The sequence below is a fragment of the Nymphalis io genome, chromosome 18, assembly GCF_905147045.1.
Source record: "Nymphalis io chromosome 18, ilAglIoxx1.1, whole genome shotgun sequence".
In the NCBI taxonomy this organism is placed as follows: Eukaryota; Metazoa; Arthropoda; class Insecta; order Lepidoptera; family Nymphalidae; genus Nymphalis; species Nymphalis io.
Window position 1 is genome coordinate 5093229 of NC_065905.1, and position 26780 is coordinate 5120008.

The 26780-nt window shown below is 33.5% G+C and overlaps 1 protein-coding gene across 5 annotated transcripts in view; it reads right to left on the bottom strand.

The window, feature by feature from the left end:
* The window catches only part of LOC126775517 (myotubularin-related protein 4), an 85213-nt gene that overhangs the window by 23595 nt on the left and 34838 nt on the right, over positions 1–26780 (bottom strand). For 2 of the 5 annotated variants that reach the window (XM_050497517.1, XM_050497514.1), the window contains exons 1-2: positions 23528–23706; positions 15311–15673 (exon numbers count right to left, since the gene is read on the bottom strand). The exons of 1 other annotated variant lie outside the window; for it this stretch is intronic. In XM_050497517.1, the coding sequence (XP_050353474.1) occupies positions 15311–15454 (144 nt within the window). In that variant the 5' untranslated portion in view covers positions 15455–15673; positions 23528–23706. Of the gene's footprint in view, positions 1–15310; positions 15674–23508; positions 23707–26780 lie in introns of those variants that run through there. 2 more of the 5 variants (XM_050497515.1, XM_050497516.1) reach the window with 2 other exon arrangements.

Consider the following 26780-nt stretch of genomic DNA (forward strand, 5'->3'; position numbering starts at 1 on the left):
TACATTCAATTAATTTGAATTAAATAACATAAATTAAAAAATAAAATGATTAAAATAATCCTTACATATTTATTGATATTGCAGTTACATTTCTGTCGCTGAATTACTATATACATATATAAGGGCAGTAAAGCCTGAGAATAGGGTTGAAAATAGTAATGTTAGTAATCCTTTGTACAAGTATTGTTAAGAGTTATTTGAAAGAAATCAATTATTCATGTCAAGGGTTGAAATGTTAAAAAAAATATTAAATTTTATTCAAGTTTCGACAGCCCTAGTGAGTGACCTTTATAGGAATGCAATAGTGTAACCAATAAGTGAGTTGGAATGTCATTCAAGGTTTACCGTCTTGTCTCTTATTTTTATACTTGGATAACAAATTTGTATTACAAGACGGAAATTAGTCACGAATTGCTGCTTAGGTTCTGAGAAATTAAAGCGGAATAAGGGCGTTAACTCAGGCTATATATGCGAGTACCTGGGACTCGTGCTCGACGGCAGGTGGAAGTTCGAAGAGCACTTCCGGCGCTTGGCCCCAAAGTTGGTGGCTGCAGCCGGGGCGCTAGGGAGGATCCTCCCGAACGTGGGTGGGCCAGGAGGTGCCTGCAGGCGCCTGTACACCGGCGTCGTGCGCTCGATGGCGCTCTACGGGGCGCCGATATGGGCGGACGCTCTGAGCGCCCGTAACGTCGCCTCGCTGCGACGTCCGCAGCGAGCGATGGCGCTCAGAGCGGCTCGGGCGTACCGCACGGTGTCATACACCGCGGCGTGCCTGCTCGCCGAAAGCCCGCCATGGGACCTCGAGGCCGAGGCTAACTCGAGGGTCTATTGGCGGATCAAGGCGGCAGTGAGAGCGGAGGGGGAGAACCGGCCCCACCCACGTGAGGTTCAGATGTGGCGGGAGGAGGCCCGCGAGAGGCTATTCGCCGAGTGGTCGGAGAGACTGGGTGTCCCGGGTGCTAGCCGGGACCTCGTGGCGGCCATTCGGCCGGGGCTAAGGAAGTGGGTCGAGCGCAAGCATGGCCCACCCACGTATCACCTCACACAGCTTTTGACCGGCCCGGTTGTTTTGGCCGGTACCTGTGTGAGATGGTCGGTAGGAAGCCGACGGTGGAGTGCCACCATTGTGGCGGAGGAGCCGTGGATACGGCGGAACACACGCGCGTAGAGTGCCCGGCTTGGGCGGAGCCTCGCGCGGTCCTATCCACGGCTGTAGGTGGGGACCTGTCGCTTCCGGCCGTCGTCGAGAAGATGGCCGGAAGCGAAGAGATCTGGGCGGCAGTGTCACGGTTCAGCGCATGCGTCATGTCGCAAAAAGAGGAGGCAGAGCGGGAGCGGGAGGACGACGTGGACTCGCTCCCGCAACGAAGAAGGAGACCTCTTCGACGGCGACGTGCCTTCGCAGGCCGGACGCTGCCGCAGAGTTAAGGTGTGGTTGGCGGCGGAGCCAGTTTGTTGATCCGCCGCGGGGCTTCAAGCCCTGACGCCCAGCCTCCAGTGGCGGACTCGGGGGAGTCCGTCACGTAACAGGACGGAGGCACAGAGAGGAGGGAGGCGCGCCCTAACATCCTGGCGCGCTCTCGAGATGGGTCGCCTTATGGCGACGACCGCTGGCGGGGTTGCGGTTGTAAGTCACAACGTTCCCGTGACCCCGCCGCCTTGCGGAGAGGCGGAAATCCGGGGAGGTTTTAGTGGGTAGGACGGTGGCCCTCTGCCCCGTGAGTCCCACATACCCGTCCCGGTCCCCCCGGACCAGGCGGCAGGCGTAAATGCCTTTCCTCCACGAAAAAAAAAAAAAAAAGGGCTATATATGCGAATACACCTCCATATATATAGCGCTTTTACAATTACGTATATAGTTAGTGTTTTTCAAGCGCGAATGTCTCGAAGCCTAACTTCAAGCTGGTCGGCACAGATTATTTATGCGTATCGTAATCGTATAGTATGTATGTTTTACTGGTGGTAGGGCTTTGTGCAAGCTCGTCTGGGTAGGTACCACCCACTCATCAGATATTCTACCGCAAAACAGGAATACTTGATATTGTTGTGTTCCGGTTTGAAGGGTGAGTGAGCCAGTGTAATTACAGGCACAAGGGACATAAAATCTTAGTTCCTAAGGTTGGTGGCGCATTGGCTATAAGCGATGGTTGACATTTCTTAGTTACATTCCTTAGTTAGTTTTTATTGATAAAAAAACATAATAAAAATTAGTGTCACAAAAAAAATTCACCGACAAATCTTTATTCAATATATACGCATTAAATATCTCATATTATGACCCATAAACTCTACCCAAAAAATCAGTCGATAGTCAGCAACATGTGAGAAAACACATACTTTTTTAATATTTAATAATTTATAATAACTATAAAAATTAAACCTATTGAAATTGCATCGTGATGATAATTCAAAATGAGTTTTAATACAAATATTACACATTGTGTCACCGTCTCTATATTTTGATCTTAATATTCAAACAATAAAGTGTATAGTTGACTCTTATTTGTTTATCCATCTCATACATCACGGAAATCTGCGCGGTCATCTGCGTGATACACGACGACAAAGAGCAGTGAAAACAAAGCGAAAATGAACTTCATAAACATTAACAAACCATAAGCATTAATAGTTTTTAATAATTACTATTTAAATGTATTGATTTCAAGGATACTGATAACGGATCACACACGTTTGTCCAATCTCACAAATAAATATGGCCAAGCTATTTTTTTACTGCGCTCATATAAAATGACAGTTTTAAACGAGTCGATTGAACGAACGTTCTAAATTAAAACACTACTCTACACTCTATACTCCTTTTTAAATGAATATCAAAATAAAAATATACTTTATTCAAATAGTTTCCTACGAGTACATTTGAATCATTATTTTACAAGTTTATTTTTTATGTTTTCTAGCTACCACCGGTTTGGAACGTAGATTCTACTTAAAAGAACAGGTCTCCTGTGTAAAAATCATCGAACATTTCGCATAGTAAGTTTGTTAACATCCTAATGAAGAAAACAAAGGTATTTAAATCCTAACCTGTATGTTTTATAGCTTCAGCTACAAGTTGAAAATCAGTCCAGACATTATGCCTCGATAGCACAAAGTATGAATTATGCTAAGAAAATAACAAATTATATAATATGAAACATGCAAAGGCGACCTTCTCTTCCACGCAACCTCTATGTAAAATAATAAGCGGAGACAAAAAAAAACATACTATAATTACTTTTACTGCTTTTCATTTATTGTGTTTTAGTTCATGTTATGTAATGTATTTAAAAATAATGTAAAAAAAGGAACAGTGGGATTGTTTATTTCCACGCTACAGTTTACAATAAGCATTGTTCTTGTATTTTAATCAATGGATACGCTTAACAATTTTCATATTACAATAATTTATAATTTAAACGCAAACATAAGAAAAATTAGTTCGATTTTTGTAGTTTTATAATTAAAAAAAAGCATGCTCTGGTTTCTTTTAATTTAAGTAAAACATGATTATTTATATTGTTATGATTTCCTTTTATAAAAACTTAATAAATAAAAAGTAAATGATTCGTCATCGGTATCGTTTATTGTTATTTTGATGTTGTATCTATATAAACACAATCCCTTTTTAAACACTTAAAACTAGACATTATATTAAAACATAACATTATATTAAACTAGGGGCCGAATTCTACTCATCTACAACGATTACGATACGTTTCCGATTCTATTCTAATCCAACTTTTACTAATCTATATTTATTCTGATCGGAACCGAAACGGTATGACGTCATACCGTTATGTCAAAACCAAACTGAATTGTTAGCTTATGCCAATAGTCGATAATTAAATTAAAGAATAGGAAAACGGATAAACGCAACCGATCGTTTCGATCGATTGCGATAAAGTGGCAATTTGTTAGTAGAATTGTCCCCTAGTTTCCGCTCTCGTGTTTCAAGGGGGGTTATGTGTTTCGTACCCTATGTCCTTTCTGTACCCCTGACAATGTTTATTTTAAAGACTATGATGTTTGGTTGTGTAGTTAAGCCGTGAAAGCGTAATAAGCAAACTCACATGCTCATTTATAATATTAGTAAGGTTTTAAGTGCGATCTCAATAATGTACTAACTGATAGAAAGTTAAAGATAATTATAATAATAATAATTTGCCAGGACATTATTAACACACGGCCATCTGATCCCAAATTAAGCTTGTACAGAGCTTGTGCTATGGAAAACAGACAACTGATATACTACATATACTATTTTTCTTTTTGTAAATACATACTTACATAGACAATTACACCCAGACTCAGGACAAACAGACATGTTCATGCACACAAATATCTGTCCTGGGTGGGAATCGAACCCACAACCTTCGGCGTGAAAGGCAAGCATCCACCAACCACGCCAACCGACACGTCAGATAAGAATAAAATTGTTTTTATAGAAATTACTATGCGTTCGTAGGCCGAGAATATGAAACAATAGAAGTTATTTTATCACATGAAATTACACATGAGAAACGAAAGTGATTTAATGATTTATGCATTATACTTTTTATTCATCAGAATATTATTTACTATAAACAAAACAAGAACACTATTCAATAGCTTATTGCCGATGCAATACCGTCGATTACCACTATTAATACGCAACAATAGGGTCTCAGAAACACAATGTAATTATTTTTAAATATAGAACATTATATTTTTAAACGGAGAAAGTAGTTTAATAATAAAATCCTAATTGTATTGTAACAAATCTATTTGAGCAGTCTCCGAGTCTAATTGGCGTAACATTCCGAGGCGATGATGTAACGCGGCGCCCGCGGCGTTCACGTAAATACATATGTAGTATACCAACCACATCTACCATCGCTGACTCATTACAACTAAACGTAGTTACTCTACCAGTATAATACTATGTGATTTTTTTTGTATCGGGTTATACCCGTTCCAATCATTATTAATAACACAAACTGCTTGAATTTCGTTCATTTTTTTAGAATCAAATTTTTCATAACGAATGATATCTTTCATATAACGATATATGATATCGTAATTAATAATATAATATACATAATAGCGTGTAGTTTCAGAAGGGATGTTGTTTTTTTTTTTTTTTAATTACATCCACAGGCTCAAAGGTGCCCGTGCCTTTTTTTAATTACTATTTGTTTATTTTATTTAGGGAACGAATTTTGACGCACTAAGCGCTACAGTAGTTACTCTATGCTTACAATATTTGCTTACAATAATTTAACCACTATAACGCCACTGCAGCAGCTGGTCTTCTTTCCCTCCGAATGTCTTCATTTGGAGGGTGAGCCGTACTGACCATAATAATATATATATCTATACATTTTTTTTTTGTGTATTATCCTTACATTGTTTTAATTTATACATTTATTACATCTTATGATTCTTATGATCCTATTTTTGGGTAGCGGGCGCTGCACCACGTTTTATCGGCGAGAGCACAGCCTCTGCGACAGTGCTGTCTCGTTTATGAATGGCCATTTTTAGGCTGTGCTCTACGATGGTCATTCTTGAGGCCAGAAGGGATGTTAGAATATATTTATAGGCTGTGTTATTTTTAATGTTGAAGTTTACTTAGTTTAGTTGGTTAAATCCAGGAGAAAATCGTCGGCTTTCCAGGCGATAACAATCGTGACTGTATCCTAATTTTGAAAGCTTTAGATATATTCGCCAATCGTTATTTAGCTAGTATTTAATAAGCTTCGGTCACATTTGCCTAGCTGGCTGGCAGGGTTTAGTTCTTCAGATTAAGACATTCTTAGTAGCAGCCAGGAGTTATGAATTAGGCACTGTTTTCGCTTCCGGATTGTCATTCAACCGGAGTATGAGAGTGAGACGATATAGTGTTCATCTTTTTTACTCACGCACTTGTGAGCTATAATGTCTCCTGAGCCGTCGCAACCGCCGTGACCGATATTCGATTGAAGACCTTCACCATTCACATGATTCACACCATAACATGTTGTTAAAACATTTTTTTATACTAAAATTATAAAGATATAAGAATTGATTTTTTGTTTGTATAATGGATAAACTCAAAAACTACTTAATCGTTTTTAAAAATTCTTTCTTCTAGAAAAGCTACATTATCAGAGAAAAGCTACATTATAATGGTACGCATGTATGATGAGCAACCGCTCAGTCACAGAAGCCGTAGACAAGAGACCCAAGAAGTTCAGACAATATTATGGGAGTGTTTGTCGGTGACTTTTGTCGATCACATCCTGTGATGAGTTAGTTTTAAATGGATACGCAATAAAATAATATCAACGTAATACCTATCTACTAAAACAGATAATCGTTTAACCGAACGAAGTGGGGCAGGCCGTTACTAAAAAATATGTAGAAATAAAAAAGTGACAGACACCAACAAAGATAAAGACAAGGACATTACTCCAAGCTTGAGTATTTGTGAGATTAGAGATTTATTTTTGAGATAAAGTTAACACTTTTTAATTAAATTCCTCAACTTCAATTGCAAATCAACTAAATAAAAACGTCAAAAATATATACGTATAAAGCAAGGATCCTTGCCACTTAGATAAATAAATATAATCATATATGTCTTTTGAGATGAGATAAACTTTTCGAGCTGGATATCACCAGTGCAAAACATTTCTTTCATATTTTTCTCTAAACATAAATTATATATTCTTGACGCTTTTCATTAAGTTGAATTGTTATTCAAGTATAAATTGAGGAATTTAATTAAAATGTGTAATCTAAGTGAATGAAACGAAGTTCCTCTTTAAACGAATATTCAGTCAGTTTCTTTTTTTAGACGTGAATGAAACCCGTATTTTAAACAAAAATGTAATATATATTATTTATGCGAGAACAAATTCACTGATGAGTTTTTTTTTCGGTAAAATTAATTGTCATCGCAAAGACAAATTTTATAAAATGAAAAAATGCTTAATGCTTTTAACCGGATTAAAAAAAATAGTTCTATGTTAAATCAAAGGCCAATTTTTATTTTTTATTCATCATCGGTAATTTAGGTATATATGAAAATGTTTTAGTATATAAAATATTAAGGTAACAGAGCTGTAAAAATAACGATGAACTGCATAAACGAGTCCTAGACTCCGGACTTCTAATAGGAATTTTAAACGGAAAACCTATTAAATTTTTATTATTGAATCAGTACCTCGAAATCTGCGGTCTTATGTCAAGCGAGTAGACCGACGAGGCAATTGCGTATTACGTATGTATAGTAACTATGATAATCGTTTATGATTTATAAATAAATATTTTTTTTCACAGGTTTGATTGTAAGTATATATCTTTAGATTGAGGAAATTTTATGAAACAATATAATAAGCTAATTGTGTAATATATGATAAATGTTTAAACATTTATTTTACGAAAGTTACATATTTGATTGATAAGAAATTTCAGTTCTGTGAAGGCGTCCGTAAAAATTATGCAGGCGAAGCCGTGAAAATTAACTAGTTACAAAATATAAATCCATCCAATTATGCAACTTATTTTATTAGCCTGCAACGGTGAAGCTAGTTTTAAGTGCTGCAGAAAGTAATTTCAACTTAAAATTAATCTATATTCGTTACTCAATGCTGGGTTTATGATTGCGGAATTAATAAGGGTAAATAAACGCTTCATAATGATTTGCATTAATGTTAATTTGAGAAACAACAGTTTTAAACAAGGTGTTTCAACGTCACAGATATTGCAATAAATGAGCCAATACCATATAAAAATGGCTTGTATTTTTTATTGTTATTAACATTATTTCATGAATAATTTATTTAATGAAACGTAAATTAAGCGAATAAATTAACCATTAAATTAAAATAATGAACGTTCTGGAAAATATATAAACGTGAACAATAATAACGTCTAAATTCGAAATTCGATATTTAGACATGAGTTCATTGACCTTAACAACCCTATCCTTAAAACGAAATGTATTATAATACAACTTGTCCTCTTGATATAAATGACTAATAACATGAATACATAAATAAAACATGGAGATAAATGAGGAATTAAAAGAACGGTATATTCATAATCACATACAAGTGGGCGCTACGCCCCCACAAACGCCGCATTATCTCGAATCATGACAACTCCATAAAAGGATAGTTACCGCGGTGCAGTACTTTCTACATTGCGTTAAAAACTTTAAATAACGAACATTATTTATAGTTATATATTATAAGTAAATAAAGACAGACAATGGATATAGAAGTGTAAATATTTCATTTAAATATTATATATTACTAGTTTTCGCACGGCTTCGGCCGCATTGGGGGTCCGCATGTTGGGGGTTGGGCAGATGTTAGGTATAAAATGTAGCCTAAGTCTTTTTGGGATGCAAGTTTGCTTCATGCCTAATTTCATCATATGTGAAACAGACATACAGACAGTTACTTTTGCATTTATAACATCAAATATAGAGGATAATTCCGACAAATACTCTATTTTAATATTTAAACAAAGCATCGGTTTAAAAACGGTCGTAAGTCGTATCATAATTAATACTAACTACCGGTTATGACGAACTCATAAAACCCAACCAAAAATAAAATACTAGATAATAGACTTACGTTACAATGAGATAGAATATATTTATATCGGTCGGTTAATATTTGAATCGTCAAAGTTCAATAACCTCCTCCCTATTTGGTAATGTTAAAACTCATCCAGTGAAATATCTTCGAAGATTCTAGAGCGTTTTATCTATAATATTGCTATCTTATTTGACTTTAAGCTTTATATAATGGTGTTAAGAGTGAAAACAGAATTAGTTATAGCGTTTTACAATTTTAATAAAGGATATATATACACTTGGACAGTGACATCGTTTGATACTTTGAAACTTGAAACAACAAAGGATGAAACAGATTTTTACTAAAATATATAGTATAAGAAATGAGACATTGAATTACTGCACATTGTAGTGTAACCGATCAATCTTGAATTTATATACATATATAAAAACGATATAATGTCATGCTTTACAATGCTCTTTAAATAATTAATATTATAATATTATAAGGATGAATGATATAAGGACACACGGGACAAACAAAGAAGAAGAATAAATATATAATTATGGATAACTGAATTCCTATTGCTTCAATTTTGCTTTCTATATCAAAGTATAAAAAGTGATTATTTACTATTTGAACGCCTTCATTTACTTTGAATGTTTTATTGAACCTATTCTTACACGGTACGTTATACAAACCCATGATACCAGGAAAGTAGGAGCTCACTGTACATTGCTTAATGCTCAGTGTCCTAATAATAATTTGCCAATATTTACTATTACCTATCAAGGGAGAATGCCTCTGAACATACAATATATTTATAAATACGGTTGTTGTGAAAGTTGGCATATATACGTATTATTTCATGAACAAGGTTTGTATACCAACCACGTTGTTCTAACTCGCCACTAAATGCAGCAGCATGCAGCGCTGCAGCCCATAAACTTCTATATCGTCCTTTTGATCTCCATAACAATTGATATACAAATGTCCGATATTAAGTACGGAGGATATAAAAGGGTAGAAAGTGTTACTGGTTAATAGTTTACAAATAACTTGAAAGAGAACAATTCATGCATCGTATGCGCTTTCACGTAAAACCGTAAAGTTAAATCTTACATTATTCATTTTATAAATTATTTAGTGTTAAAGAAATAAGTACGCAATAAACGTATAATAATTACTGCATTAGTAATTTTAATAATAATTTGTGACACGAACAGCGAGTGTCCGCCATCCGCCATTCATTGTTGTAATGTAAGAGTCGTGTATACTCTGTAACTTTATTATACCATGCATACTCGAAATATTTGTCTTTGTTACGATTTTTGGCAAGAGCTGAATGAAGGTATGACCTATAAAAGAAATAATATATAGCAATGACATCTGAACTTATATTTCTATATCTTGTAATTTAGATTAACCAATATTATATATATATTTTTATAATAACAGTTTCTCCCGCGTTAAACATTTATCATAAATAGGCTATCACACGCAAAAAAAAGAAAACAAATCGGTAGATTAGGGCATTTATACAAATAAAAAAACAGCTTAATAATATCAGCGTATTACAATATTATAATGTCGCTTTATTCTATTCCGTTCAACGCCATAATTTGTTTGCCCTAATCGTATTTGTTTAGGGTCGGCGTAAGGATTAAGCATATTTTGACAGCCTGTTGTCTGCTTGACGCCAACCCGTTGCCAAATGCTATTGGTGACGGGTTGGTTCTCAGATACTATACGTGGGGTTGAAGTGCTTACTTGGATGGAAGCACTTAACAAAAATGTTCTATGTCGGCTCTTAGGAAACATAAAGAATGGCTCTATTCTAGATCACATTGTTCATATTTATGAAATCAAATAATAGTCTATTCCAATCGAAGAGGGACTCATAAACGAACCAATTTACTTATTATTCAATCTGTTCGTGATAAGTATATCTGTATTTATAGTACAAGACTATCTACTCTTAATTTTACGTATAAAGTTTCGATAACAATTTGCTGTCATTCAAAACGCTATTTTTACGCATGCACAATGAATATTCAAAGTAAAGATTATTCATGATCTCGACCAATGATATTATTTCAATTCAATCTCAAAGCTTGTTATTGTCTTTACTGACTACCTAAGATTTTTGAAATCTTACAATACTTTTTTGTAAATATAAAAGTAATGGACCGAAGTAGTCGGCTATCAACATATTGCCCGCGTATTATTTGCTTTGTTAGGTATATAAAAGTAACATATGTCCTTTTTTCGTGTTCAAGCTTGCTATTGCTAAATTTCATTAAAATCCAGACAGATTGAGTTATTTTCGCATTTATTATATTAAGTATAGAAATGTAGATAAACAGTTTGGTCGTTGACGTTACTTGTTACTCCTACTGATATACGTAAGCAATTCAGCTCCATAGCTATATATAGCCATCTATATCCTTGGGTTTAGCCATAGCTACATTGGTGGCTATATGGCTCGATGGCTAGGCAATGCTAGTTTGCAATGCCACCCAACCGTGAAACCTAAATCGCTAAATCCATTGTATCGACACTCACCCAGTGTAAGTACATTACTTACCTTTTACGATCAATTTTAGATTGTGCTTATCGAAATTATTGATAACTAAAATAGTAAGTCTCCTTTTTTCTAATGTAAAATTACTGATGACGGAAAAAGAGAAATCAGTGTGTAACTATTCAACCACTACAAAGCACTTATTAGTAAGCCCGTTCACATGTGTCATAGATATATTTAACTTTTTGCATGATCATCTTTATGATACTGTTAGTGTTATTTCGCATTACAGAATACTACTGACCCAATATAGAACTTTTGCGGTGCCATTTTCTATTTAATTTAAAATTCCTATTTCTCCTTTTTTTATAGAATAGGAAGGCGGACGAGCCTATGGGCCACCTGATAGTAAGTGGTCACCAAACGCCCTTAGACATTGGCATTGTAAGAAATGTCAACCATCGCTTACATAGCCAATGCGCCACCAATCTTGGGAACTAAGATTTTATGTCCCTTGTGCCTGTAATTACACTGGCTCACTTACTCTTCAAACCGGAACACAACAATATCAAGTATTGTTGTTTTGCGGTAGAATATCTGATGAGTGGGTGGTACCTACCGAGACGAGCTTGCACAAAGCCCTACCACCAGTGCTTTAAATATTTTTTTATCTTGAGCTAAGACCTATTTTTTACGCAATCCTTAGTATGATGATTTGAAAACAAAATTATAAGAAAAAAAAACATATATACTTAGTTTATATAAAATATGCTTATATCACAAAAAAAGACAGAATCAGTGTTCTAATGGGCTATTTATGTATGTACTAATAACAATACTTTTTAACGTATTAAAATTCAATTCAAATATAAGAATGAAAGGTTGAATCTCTTCTAGGGTTCTATAATTAATATTAAACAATATTGGTTTATAGAAAATTTAAGTTTCCGAGAGATAAACGTCGTAATAAAGATGCTCAGAATACTATTATTCTTTTCGAAAGTTTGTGCCATTTTTTGATTTTACTAACTACTAATACATACAAGTGCAGAGTTTGTTTATTTGAACTTGCTATCAGGATCTAACAATTGGGCGTATGAAAAAAAATGCGTAGTATCGTCCCAGAGCGGGGCAGTGACGATTAGCGTGGGTGATACGGCGCGGGGCAAGTAGTTATACTATAAATATATAATTCTGTTAAACAACAATAATATCTTAAGTACCGTTTCTTAGAACTTCTATGCATGTCATTCGTTTTCAATCATCTGATATATTATGATCAGTCCTTATGCCACGTGACAGATTTATAGCTCTTCTATTTTCATACTTATTTAACTTGGCAATTGGCAAATATTATAAGTATTCATTTAGTGGTATATACATATATAGTATATGACATAACTATAACGCAGTATTTATATATTGTAAATTTTCTTACTGGTTAAAACTATGTTGTGAAATGTTTGTATCGTCTAGTGTCCGCTGAGTGATTGCTGATGTACTTGCAAGGACGTTCGGCGCGTAGATGGTTGGCCAACCGCGGAAACGACGCCGGCGAGCCCTCCCCACTTTCGCAACGTAACGAACGTTCAACGTTACGTTAACTCCTTGAAAACGTATACCATACACATTGTACTGATCACGTATACTTTATACTTTATTGTACACCACACCACAAAGAGAAAAATACAAAACATGTATATTGCCTAAATAAATGTACAATTATGGCGACCTTATCGCTGCATAGCGATCTCTTTCAGGCAACAGAGTGTAAGTAATTACACATAGGATATGAGGTAGGTGGTGGTATGAATAAAATAATATTAATATTTAATTAAAACAAAACCAACAAACAAATGTAAATATAAAATACACATATTATATATCCATAAATAAATTATATTATCAGTAGATACAAAATTACAAGTATATAATATAAATACATACTATTTACAGCAACAACGAATAAAACGAAAAGTCCTCAAACATAACAAGAAAGAAAAAAGAAAAACACGTAACAAAACGTTTCAAGCTGTTGAACCAAAACTTATATTACGATCGAATTAAATTAAAAATATAACTTTCATGTGATGATCTATGTACTAAAACGGTGGATTGTAATGTTACATGTAAGTAATGCGTTTCTTGCCGGTTATTCTCGGTAGAAAAATTCCGAATCGATTGTAGCTTTACAATTAATTCGTTACTGTAACATGACAATTCAAAAGTTCTTATCAGCGTACTTGAATAAGAATATTTTGATTATGATTTTGTGACGTCAAATAAAACCTTGTAAAACAGTACCTTTGCTATTTTGACATTGTTAGCCATGAAAAAATAAATTGGTTTATTACATTACTTACATTGCGCAAACTTTTTAAGATATTTTAAGGTAATTTGTAATTGCTTTTGTTTTCTAAAAATTCCAGTCGATTTTACGTAGTCGTTAATGTATGTTATAACAAACTAAGTTACTTTTTAATTAATTTATTTGATAGAATTTTACGGTTTTTAAAATAACATCAAAAGTGTAGATAAATTTACGCTTTTTGTGAGTCATTTTAGACAAAACAGCCCATCATCTTAACGAAAGTCCCTATAACCTTTTATGGTGAAATAAAATACGGTACATGAATTATAAAACACTAATTAATTACCCAATAAACCAACATCACGCCACCTAAGCTCCCAACAATGTTCTTATTAAGTTCGTGACAGATTTCTTAGTGAAACATTATCGGATGATTCACTTCGAGGTTACGTTTGTAACAGTCCCGTTTGCTTTGAAATAAACACGAACCCCTGCTGCAAGTCGTCATTATCAATTGCTTCGAATTTATGTCATTTAAATTCAGACCAGACACGACGAGAATTGACATTAATGTGTTTGATAAATTAAACGAAAAATGAAAACAAAAACATTGATAATGCCAATTCAAATGTCAATATTATTAGGGTACTTATTAACATATAAATCATTACCAATCTTGTTTATAGAGCGACAATTGTTATGATGAAACTGTAGCGAGATCGTATCCGTGTGAGATATTTATTTGGATACCCCTTTGATCACTAGTTCTTTTCAGTAATCGGTACCAGCACTCAAATGTTGGAATCGTATCATTAAGCGCTACGCCTTAACTCTATCATAGGGTGAAATTTTAAAGCCGTATTTAAGTGTCCAAATTAGGCTTATCTCTTTATAATATTCCTTCCAGCACACATAAAAGAAAAAAAATACAGATAGATACAATTATACAACATTTAAAAAACAATGTACTTAAGTATATCCTCAGTTACATAATTACATAAATATTTATTTAGTTTAGCTCTTTAGTTGATTTTTATTTAAAAAATATGCATGTAACTATAATTGCTACCATGACAAATATGATCACAATAAAAAATCCAAACCTTAGAATACCACAAACTTCTCTAATTCTTTGTTTCAGCAAATTTTATTTTCTCCTGTATCTAGAAAATTGTAATAAATCCATGCGTCGTCAAATTGTATTTCGTTTTATATATTAAAACTACAAATTAAAAAACTTATTTATTAACAAATCACCCGCTAAGCAACGTTTATAGGTACGACCGATGGTGTTTACAATTATCCGGTGTCATATTTTATATAATAAATGATAAAGTAATAGCGACGCCAAAGAGATTCGCAGGAACGTCATATTCATGAATGAGTTCAGACGTGAACGTAGGATTTAAAGGCAAGCGATGTCTGAACAATTATCTTTCAAGGCAATAGCGATATTCCGAGCGAAATCCTAGCGCTATTAGAGATTAAATACGTCTGGCTTAAGATGATATTTCCGTATAATAATAATTGTTATTATATTTTATGCAACTCATTTGATATTTTGTCTCGGCTTTTAACGTTTCTGGCAATTAACTATAAACTGTATAAAATAGAACAGTAAGACATTAAGGCTTTATATTAGTGTTCGGTATAAAGGATGAATGAGGCGGTGAAATTATTGGAACAATTCAGAAGCATGCACTGATATATGCATGACTGCATGGTTGGCAGCGTATTGGCACGTCAGGAATGCCTAATGAAATAAGTATAGATATTTTTAGGCGAAGAACACTTACAATCAAGTCCATTATATGTATGTCTGCCTTCGTACTATCAATAAAAAAAGTATAAATAAATGTTTTATGGCGGCCCCGTCGAGTCGATTACATCATCTGCCGTTCATGTGTTTACCCTTAAAGTAATTACCTCCTTATATTCCGGTGTGGTCGGTCGAGGGTACTTCGAAGCGAGGCGTGCTCCCGCACCACAGCCCTGCGGGGCCGGCGGCTCATCTTCCGGATAGTACAGGTGTACAAAATCCTCAGTATCAAGGAACGTGTTGATCAGCATACTCCGATATAGATAAAACTAACGTTTAACCAAATCAGACTTTTATCACTACACACTAGTTTAACTCACTAAAGGAAGCACGAAATCGTAACGCGTCCAGTTTGTAACGTTCCATCTTTTAATGGATAACTGCATCGATACTACCGTGTTAATAAATTAGTTTAGTCTTTCTTACATTTATATAAAATCACATTTGCACCGATTTTCGTTCACACTGTCCTGAAATGTAAAACTTTACTTAAGACTGGATGACGGCATCCGCTTTGGACCTTCAAAGATCAGACCACGCATCGAAAATAAAATAGTATATCAGTTTATTATGGAAATTCAGTAATTGACAACTGTTCGATTAAGGAGTTAGGTTTATTAAAAAAAAACAATATATCAATGAAATTGTTACATTGCCGTTTATAATTAAATTATTAAACAATCAGTAGTGCTATTCTGCAAGAACTCACTCCGTATCTCACTCGTGAAACGTTATAAAGCAACATAAGTTGATACGTTATTTTGTTTCTTTAAGTGTTTAATATTGCGGTCCAATTTCTCATATTTTAGGATCGAGTTCGAAATCGTTCTTTCAGAAAAGCTCTACGCATTTATCGGTGTAATGAATAAGACTCTCTAGATAAATTTTAATAAACGTACATCCAAAATTGTTTTATGATTGGAACATACAATCTTTATTTTTGATACGTGACATAATCTTAAAAATCCATCTATTTAATCACGGGCACGACATGGCTTCACGATACGACGGTGGTTAAATACGTAATATACTCGACGAACAATTTTTTTAACAGCAAAAAATTCACAGACGTATTTGCATCACCTCGAATGGATATGTATTAGCAGCAGAAAAACTATTATTGACAATGAGCAGTAATTAATTTTATCTTTATAAATGCGCTAACAATACCTACTTGTTATTTATCAGATAATACTCGACACAACGGATCGTCGACCTCTCGGGACAGATCAAGTGGTACAGTATTATGCAAACCACATGACCGGAAACGGAATATTGTTAATGAAGCTCTTTTTCGCATTACTAATTAACAATATGTACATGTCATTGGCACCCCAGCACCACACACGAATTTCAATATTAATATGATTACGGCTTTAGTGGCGTGAATTACTAGCTTTATACTCTATGGTTGTTTGTACTTCCGGATTCGCGTAATAAATATAATATTTTTTAATCGGATTCGTTCGATGTAAAACTTACGTAATATGATGATTTTAACATTTACATTACATTTTTTCATTATTTAGAAAAAAAACATCAGGAGGTAAAAGCTTATTATTTCCCACGCACTTGGCAGTTCTCACGAAGGGAGCTACCCTTTCTGATGCATATGAAATTTGGTACTTTTTTTTATCTAACACTTGCCCTCCCAACTCCCTCGTCCTAACACGCGGGCTAAAATTAGTTTACAATAATTACGAAGCATTCCAATGATCGATAAATTTATTTCAAATTAGGAAAACAATACTTAATATTATATTAATTTATTTTTTAATAACAAGGTAAGTATATATTAACATAAGTTTGCAATTATTTTTATATGTAATGAGGTTTGACGTAACTTTAGTTTATAGCAAAATAATTCATGGAATTTAAATATCTGGTATCTGGGTATCGACAATTATGTAGATGATTTTGACTTTTTAAAATATATTCAAATATATGTGTAGAAATCACAATTTGAATAGCGTAATGAACTTTGTCTCTATTAACAGTATTAAAAGTAGCATTATAAATGGGTACGTTGTAAAACTACAACTGCATTCATAATAAGCTAAAAACTTGTTACAAAAAAATTACAAAAAATATTTTTAATATTTTCCATTGTAACAAGATCTTTTAAGTGTTTACCAATTTCATAATAGTCTTAATATTATTTAAAGAATTAAAAAATGTTTTTTTTTATCAAAACAAATTACTTTCTACTCGATTTTAAATCTTAGTCAATAATCAATGTGGAATCTTTTTTAACTTAGGATCATAAAGGTCCTTATAATGAACGTATTGTTTGATTGATTGGTGATATAAATGTATATTATGTCGTTTACGGGTACTTTGTTGCCTTTATAAATAATATGGAGTATTAGTTGGTAAAGAGAATGTAATGCAAATTATTAATAAAAACACAAAAATTTGCATAACATAAATAAAATTCTTCTCGTTTATGGTACTAGGATGTCAGGAAGTAGTAGGAGATACAATATCGCCAGACTTGTAGTTTGTTTAACGGACGCGTGCTCCAGTTTCTGCGCATGTCGACGACTAAGAATGCGGTCACAGGCGCTTGATTCTTCACAGAACAGTTCAATAATCAGCAGTCAGAGACAATTGTAAGAGTATCGAAGATATTTAATAAACTATATTAATTTTATTTTGTAATTGAAACAATATTTATTATTAACTATTACTTTTTAATATGAGTCATATGATACATTTAAACAAAATACGGAAACTCGACTTAAATTGGTTGTAACCATAAATAAATTAGCAACCGCCCGCGGCTTTGCTCAATTGTTAGAGGAAAGGGCATGTGTTAGGCAAACCTTTCTTCCTTTCTATATCCCTAACGTATATGAATAATTTCATACCGCAATATATAGATGAACTTTAGCTATAATTCATACATAGTTAGTTTTGAGTGGTTCAACATATTTGAAGACCTGCAATTCAATATACATGCACATTAAAGTTATACTTATATTCATCATCAATTATTATACAGATTATTTAAAATCTTTATAAATATATAAACAAACTTATAATTATAAAAGCGAATGTTATTCTGTATTATTTTAATGTCATCTGTTTCTTAATTCATTACGACTAAGCCACTGAACAGATCTTAATAAAATTTGACAATGCGGTAGCCTAGGTTTTTTTAACGCTGGAAAAACGCGTTACGCGTTTCCCGGGAACAGTGGGGGGGTATGTGGGGCTCACCGGTGCTCAAGGCGCTGAGTGTGCCCCGAACATCGGAATACCCACTAAAAAATCCAGCGATACCCTTTCCGTCTTAACGAGGAGCGCGACGGGATCGCTTTCGCATGCTAAGGTAGCCTGGGTCCTGGATAGGTAAGTAAATTACCAATGTAATATATTAGGGTAACATATATGTAAAATAGATTTGATCCAGATGGGTCGGGTCGTTATTGGTTATTATTAATTAATGCGTTTTATTTATTATTCTGATCACAACTTATTGAGGAAAGTCATCGTAATGGCTTAAAAATATAACTATTATTTTGTAGTCTTATATACACTTACATAATATTGTATACAGAACGAATGACAAACAATCAATTGTAATTATAATATCTTGTTAATTGGTAATTCGTATCCATCACTAATATTTGAATCTTATTTTTTTATAAAAAGTAACATAAATATCTGTAACATCAGACTTGACATTGGCAAAATATTTTGCATAGAACTGGCACAGAGACAAGTTTATAATAAAAAAAAACATTTCAAAATTGGAACATTTATTTCTGGGCATCCAGCACTGGGTCATATATTTTTCGTTTCACCAACAATTGCACAAATCAAAAAAACTGTGATCAAGAGGCTTCCAGGGGCTTCACTACATGTTATATATATGTATAGAGTAGAATATTCGTTATTTTCGCTGAGTGTTTTTAGAGTGTACACGTACTATTTGAATGATTTTAATGTATTAATATCGGATTGTAGTCAGATGGTGATAAAAAATAAATCTACCCACATGGTTTCGTCGTTTGTTTTTCTAAACGGCGCCGTTTCATTTGAGCGGCGTATTTAAAAGTCAATTTTACCGATATTCATTATAAAATCACATATTACTTAATAAACGTAACTAGTAAACGTTGAAATATAAAAAATATTTCTCTTTTCAGTAAACTAGGATCATGTCCATAGTTTTGACTTAATTTGACGCTACTATTATTTGCCTGGTTGTGGTGTGTCGATGTTACAACTCGATCAGTTTATAGGATAAAATCATTAACGGTCGTGTCCACGGCCGGACCGCAAGCGACGTTGACGTGCTATTCACAATTCTCAAGTTACGTCCGACATTCCTAAGCATAAACGAATAAACGGGTGAAAATCTAGTCAGACAACAATAGTTTAGCTTTTAAAACTGAATTTTCTACTTAGTTTCACCTGCAATTTTGCGGTGTGTTAGAATACATGTAACTCTAAACTATTAAAACATTTTACACGATTGTCATTATATCTCTTTCACTAGTGTGGAATTTCAACGCATTCTAAATATAAAATAACAAGGTATATAGTTTCCCATTCATTTTTAACACGTACACGAACATTTGATACTGTAATGTAAACATTAGATCGAATTTTAAGCAATATCAACTGTCACGTGACTTTTACAAAGTAAACATTCTTTTTATAGATGCGAGGATATATATACATATGTGCATGACTCGTATGTCATCCGCACAAGGGCGAATAAAAGATTTATCGTATAAACAATTTAGCGAAAACATGACGTTCTAAACGAGAATGACAGTGGGCCAAGGTCTGTTTTTGGTGATATCATAAATCGTGTCGAAAACCACGACGATACAACTCCAAACAAATATCTCGACTGTCGAAGTCCACTCGCATTTTCTTTCCAATCTTGTACAAATCAAACTTACGAGTTTTATTTCTTAAACCTAGACAAGAGTTTGAAAATAAAATGATATAAATAGAAATACATTTATTATTTCTAGCTCTTAATTCATTCTATAAATGTTTATAAACTCTTGGCTGGACGTCTAATGAACGCTCTCCAAATTTTGATAAATAAAGGCAATAACAGACGGATGGGTGTTCGAACCCGGTTCGTCAAGACTGATTAACTGTCAATCGAGTCGATTCTCATGAAGTTTGAATGTTTCAAACATTCCCAAACAAGTAAGCAAATAGGGACATTTGTATGATCATTTACGACTAAGATAAAAGTGAAGCTCCGTGTCAAATTGTTAATAAAAATATTTTTACAATATACACGAATCAGTTTTTTATAAAAAATGAAATGAAATGAATATTATATTTCAAAATCAATAGAGGAATTAACATTCATAAGAGATAATCTTATTTTATTGACCTTATAAATGATCTCTAACAGGCAACTAAATGCTTATGGAATAAGGTCGGATATCCGCGTGGAAATCACGTGACCTCGTTAACGATAAAGCACTTGTAACAACACACATGTTGTTTGTCGTTTACTGTTCTTCATTTAGAAATTTTTAAAAAGTTCTAAAAATTTTTAGATCTTTAAACCGAAACTGTTATTGAACGAAATTGACATTTATCTTTAATGTACTTTATATTCTATTAAACTTTCAAGTAACATAAACTTTTAAATTATTATCAAAAGATATGTAGATATTATTATACACCAGAAGTAGATAATAACTTTGCAAATGTCGAAAAACGAGTTATTTAACGATTAAACAAGATGCTGCGACTACGACCTTCAGATGGTAGAATACGATATTATGCATAAATTGCAACAATATAAGATTATCCATACAATAATAAAAGTAAAATTAGATGTAGACATAGGTATTGAACTGGGTGACGTTTTACCTATAGAGTGACAGATTGTTGCATTTGTTAAAGAAAACGTCAATTTCTTCTTGAACTTCTTGAACATGAACTAGGAACAATAAAGGAATACAATTACCAACCAATTAATTTCAGTTAATACCACAGGAGGTTGATCGGAGGAGAAAGTATAAAATACTAGGAGAAGAACCTATTGGAGTATCTTCAAACGATTGATCTAATCGAAAGACAATTCACTTAAAGTATTAAAATTTAATATAAATAATATATTTATCGAATCAAATGCTTTGGCAGAGAAAGTTGCCTTGGCAAGGCGCCGCTAGAGTTTAGTATACGCTCACGTGTTTACTAAAGGCCAGACAGGAAACCTTTAAAATACAATAAAAAAATCAGGAAGGTGACTTAAAAAATATACATTTCATAGCATAAATGTTAATAAATCACGTTTAAGCGATAATATCGTTGATAAAAATATAATTAAATTAATATTATTTTAGAAAATTAAACACAGAAGTTTAGATTTCTTATCCATATCTAAATAGGACAAAGAATTATTAAGATTAAAATATTAGATATATTTGGTACCCTCAATGTTCAAATCATTATATCATGCGTAGCTTTTAGGATATTTGTTAAAGTTTAGTATCGTAGTTTTTATTCCAATGAAGGTGAAAAGACCATGTGATGCGGTAGATGGTAACGATTTTCCTAGTTCACAGCTGTGACCCGTAGACTTGCGCACAGCTTGGGACCACCACGTGGTGTACAAATTTTACTATCACTTGTTAACTTACAAGTAAATTATTGAAATAGTTTTAATAAAATATTTCACTTAAAAACTATATTAGATGAAAATTAAAAAAATAAATAATAGAAACGTAATTCAAATGTTTTGTATTTACTTTTCATAAGTATATAACTACATATTTTTACCATTTACAAGTTTCTTTGTTGATATCGAGTTTGATTTTTTAAATCCAAGGAGTGATATGAATCCATATTAAAATGGGTTCACCTATTTGACATGCGCACAAAGCACGATTGGGCCACGTGGCAATCTCCCGTTGCATAACCTTTCCCTAATGCGACAACTGTTATAAACTTATTATTATGATACCCCGTCTAGACGTTAATTTACACAATAAATTTTGATTTGAAATTAAAACTACGTAAATTTGTCCAGTAATTTTTTTACTTTCGAATATTTTCAAATAGGACGTTTATTTGGCAAATTTAAATAACGAGCTAGCAATGAGGTAAGATAACATAACGAAGACAAGATAACGAGACCTACTTCTGAAAGATGTTCTTGTATTATGTAAATGTAAGGTACGATTTGTAAATACAATAGATTATGAATGATGTTATTGTCGATAAGCATTCCTAATTACTTTAATTGCTCGTCGAATTAAAAATGTACGCTATAGCGTTAAATAAACAATTAGTCGTATATGTTATACATATTTTTTTTAAGAAATTGCAATAAATGAATAGTATAATATATTTAACTACTAGGATATCATAATAAGCGAGCTTAAATGATTGGCATTTCAATTAAAGCATTGTCAATTGATAATGGAATTAATTTCTTGAATCGCAGTGGGAATATGATTAGTCTGATTAGATTCCAACAAGTCAAGAAAATAGCCGAGAAAATGTGACTGGCCAGTTGACCACGCCTGTGAAGCTTTCGTAGTACTACGACATTAATTGAACACACTTCTATTACATCTAAATAATTGATCAACACGAAGGTAAAATAAAAATGAATGCCACATCGACTTGCGTGCCTTACGCATTTGATTGACATGTATTATTTACGATTTAAAGGTAGTGGGAATTTATAATATGCTAATTAACGCTCAACTAATAAATGGAGGTATTACAAATGTACACGTTGATTACAGCTGTTTAGAATTAAAAAACAATTCATTGAATGTTTCTGAGCGATTAGCCAACTTGCTGTAGAGCCAGTGACCTCGGACCGAATATGCTTTTAACAAAGCAACGTTTTTGTATGAAGAATTACAATTGAAAAAAATATTACAACAAATCCGATGAACACTCTCACTTTTAATTTAAAACACGCAAAGCGCCTTATGAAAATATTTTGCAATTGTTAACTTGAGGACATGTTTATAAACAAATTTAACGTACAACTTATAATACAATTGCAAAAGTATACTATTATATTGTGGTTTTAAGGCGTAAATACAATATTCACAACAGCAGACTTTGAACTACAGCCCGCCATAGTGTAACGTGGACGCCACGAGTACACCATGCCGTGTTTTATATGTACGAGTTATGCAGTCACTTGTTTTAAAACGTAGATTAAATTAACGTATGTATTTCACTATTTGATATAGTTTTAAATTGTAATATTATAGTAAACTTGTATTTTGCGCACCACCATAGTATTATAAAGCCATGTGCCGAACATGACCGAGCGCTCGGTTGGCCATACTAGAAATTCCATTGCGGACCTTACAATTCTAATCGTTTCCAATTGCACTTTACAATATAATCCATTTATACTTGTCGGAGACTTCACAAAACCACAAATATGAGAACTGAATATTGATAAGAGCACGAATGTGGTATATATCCATATTATGACAGATGAGGAGCGGTGTCGCATTGAAAATGCGACGGACACACGCGGCAGCTGCGAAGCAACTGGAAGCGCGAGGAGGGCGGCAGGGCAGCGGGGCGGGTTTAGAGCGTGCGGGGAGCTGGCGGCGTCTAAAACGCGCGTCTTTTGCTACAACGCTACTAGACAGTAGACTCTGAACTCAGACTAGAGGTACCCATCGTAAATTGTGCAACGTAAGCGCGTGCGTACTCACTTACCTCATCATTCCTTGATACTGCTGGCTTGTATGATCACAAAAAAACCCGACCATTCATCAAGGGTTCGAATTACAAAAACTTGTTTAACGACTTGCTGTTGTTGTTTTGATATATGACAATAATTCGCATAAGTCAATTTATACTTAATATCGTTTACTTTAAAGATTCTTATTTTCTGTAAGTGTCGGCAATGCTTATTTTTTACACTTGCTGTGATGACTTGCAAGTCCTTTGTGTTTTGTATTGATCAAAGTTTAGTTCTGCAACTTTTAAGAGAGGTTTTCTAGAATTCTTGGAGCTTGTGGTGTAAAATAATCGTTTACAAAAATATTACAAGATAAATGTTTGTGATTAATTAATAAGAAAGTGAAGATAAATATGAGATAGCAAAGGTCAGCAGAAGGTTTCAAAAATGAATAAGAGGAACAAAGGCATTTCCCAAGTAATAAAAAAACCACAACTAATGTTATTCATATAAAACGCTGATAAAAATGTTCTAAAAATAGGCCTTAAGGACTGCTGAATCATCTTTTAAATCAGGTAATGTTATTAATGTTATCGTGGGAGTTGATTTTATTCATCTGAATAAAAATTGCAAATGAACAAATACACTGTTTGTTAAAGTTTATGAAAAGGATATTGCTACTATTTTGCGGTAAAAGACATATTTCACAGACACATTTCATCCCACATGCTTCGAAGTTCGAAGAGAATTATGTCCCATATCGATGTTTTTGCGAGTTTGTGATTTCACTAAGTATATTTTTTTTTTTTTTTTTTATAGTAAAGGAAGGCGGACGAGCATATGGGCCACCTGATGGTAAGTGGTCACCAACGCTCTTAGACATTGGCATTGTAAGAAATGTCAACCATCGCTTACATATCCAATGCGCCACCAACCTTGGGAACTAAGATTTTATGTCCCTTGTGCCTGTAATTACACTGGCTCACTCACCCTTCAAACCGGAACACAACAATATCAAGTATTGCTGTTTTGCGGTAGAATATCTGATGAGTGGGTGGTACCTACCCAGACGAGCTTGCACAAAGCCCTACCACCAGTATATAAAGTTGCGTTGGATGTACTAAGATATATTTTATTTTTTAAAACTACCGATAAGGACCGCGATAGACAGTGGATTAAGTAAAGGTCAGAATAAGATTTAAATCCGGACAATCACGACCAAGTTTTTTCGAGTGCTATATTTGTGTTTGCAATTCATCTCGTACTGGCCGAAGGAGGAAAACATCGTCACAAAATTTACACGGACGAAATAATATCTTAAGACTAGTAATAAAACTACTCAAATATGCAATGAAACATTTAGTATAAGGTAAGTTTTTAAATAACCTGCCTTAAATGAAAAAGGAGGCCGAAGATTATTATTAATGAAAAGTTTATTACTTTATTTAATTGTACACTAATTTCCTTACTATTAAACGATGTGCACAAAGTGTATGCATAAGGCCTTGTCTTCTTCTTTCAAATGTTAAATCGCTGATGACTTAAAGTAAGAAATCGGTGTTTAACTATTCACTGTCTCTACAATCTACTTGATCACTGGCAAGACAGATTATAAAATTATTTTGTTGAATAATTTAAAGTTTAATTAGAGTAGATGCTAAGATGCATTCAAGCAGAATTCTTGGATATTCTGACAGGAATATCAATGAGACCTTTGCAGGTCATAGCACGCAAGATAAATTCAAACAAAAACTTATCTGTCTTTAGCAATATCCAATATACTTTTTATAGATACCAAAAGTATGATATTAAATGATATCTAAGCAATGTTGATGTAAAAACTATTTCCAATAAATGACGATCACATGTCTGAACTGGGCAGAGCCTGTATTTTAATATTAAATATTGTACTTGGGACTTACTAATATGAAAAAAGTATATGAACTATGGCATAATTTAGATTAACCGAACATAGGACTTCGCTTTAAATACATGCATGTTCCATATGGTTTCCATATTGGTTGACGTTAGAGATTACTGCTCGGTAGAAGCTTGAAGATGACTTGCCTAAAACCGTCTCTAATAAACGGATTATCTAAACCTAAAAAAGATCTTCAACGGTTGAATGAACGATGAACAGTTAACGAGTTATGAACGAGTTGGTTAACAATGGAGATGGACTCGTAGGGGAGAAAAGATCTATAATCAACAGTTTGTGATCTCAAACTATGGAAGATAATATACTCGTATAGGATTAGCATTTGGCAATTGTGAACATTTCGATTTCCCAGTCACAAAATTGAAATACCATTGACCAGGTAAGTTTTTTCGTAATGCAGAACAGACAATATTTACAAATACTTAAGGCATTATCGTTAATTATTTATTAATCATCTAAAAATATATCTATATGTAATGGTAGAGCTTCGTTACATTTTTAGTATACATATAACTGTGAATGTATTTTCATTTTTAACTGAGTTATTTCTCTCATCAATGCAGCTGCATGTTTTCAAGGAGTTCTCGATTGCATTCACATACAAGTTCCGCGATTGTTTCCCAGCAATGTTTCCGTGTAAATTTTCGATACGGAGCATTATTTCTATAGTCATTATTAAAATTTTCCAGCTTCCTGTGCGTTTTAAAACTTTGTCACGGTCGTATCGCAGAACAATGAATATTAGGCATAAGTAGTTAACGTAATAGTTCAAACTATTGTTAATTGACATCGTTTATCCTTGAGTTGTTACTATTGAATAGTAAAAACGTTTTTTTTGTCATTTCCATTTTTAACAACATATCTTGAATAAACATTGAGTCGATAGTTTGTAATATAAATTACATAGCGATACGCACACACATAAACTAAACTATTAATTCTAAATGTTTTTATCTTTTATCAAGAATAGGATATTAAAAAT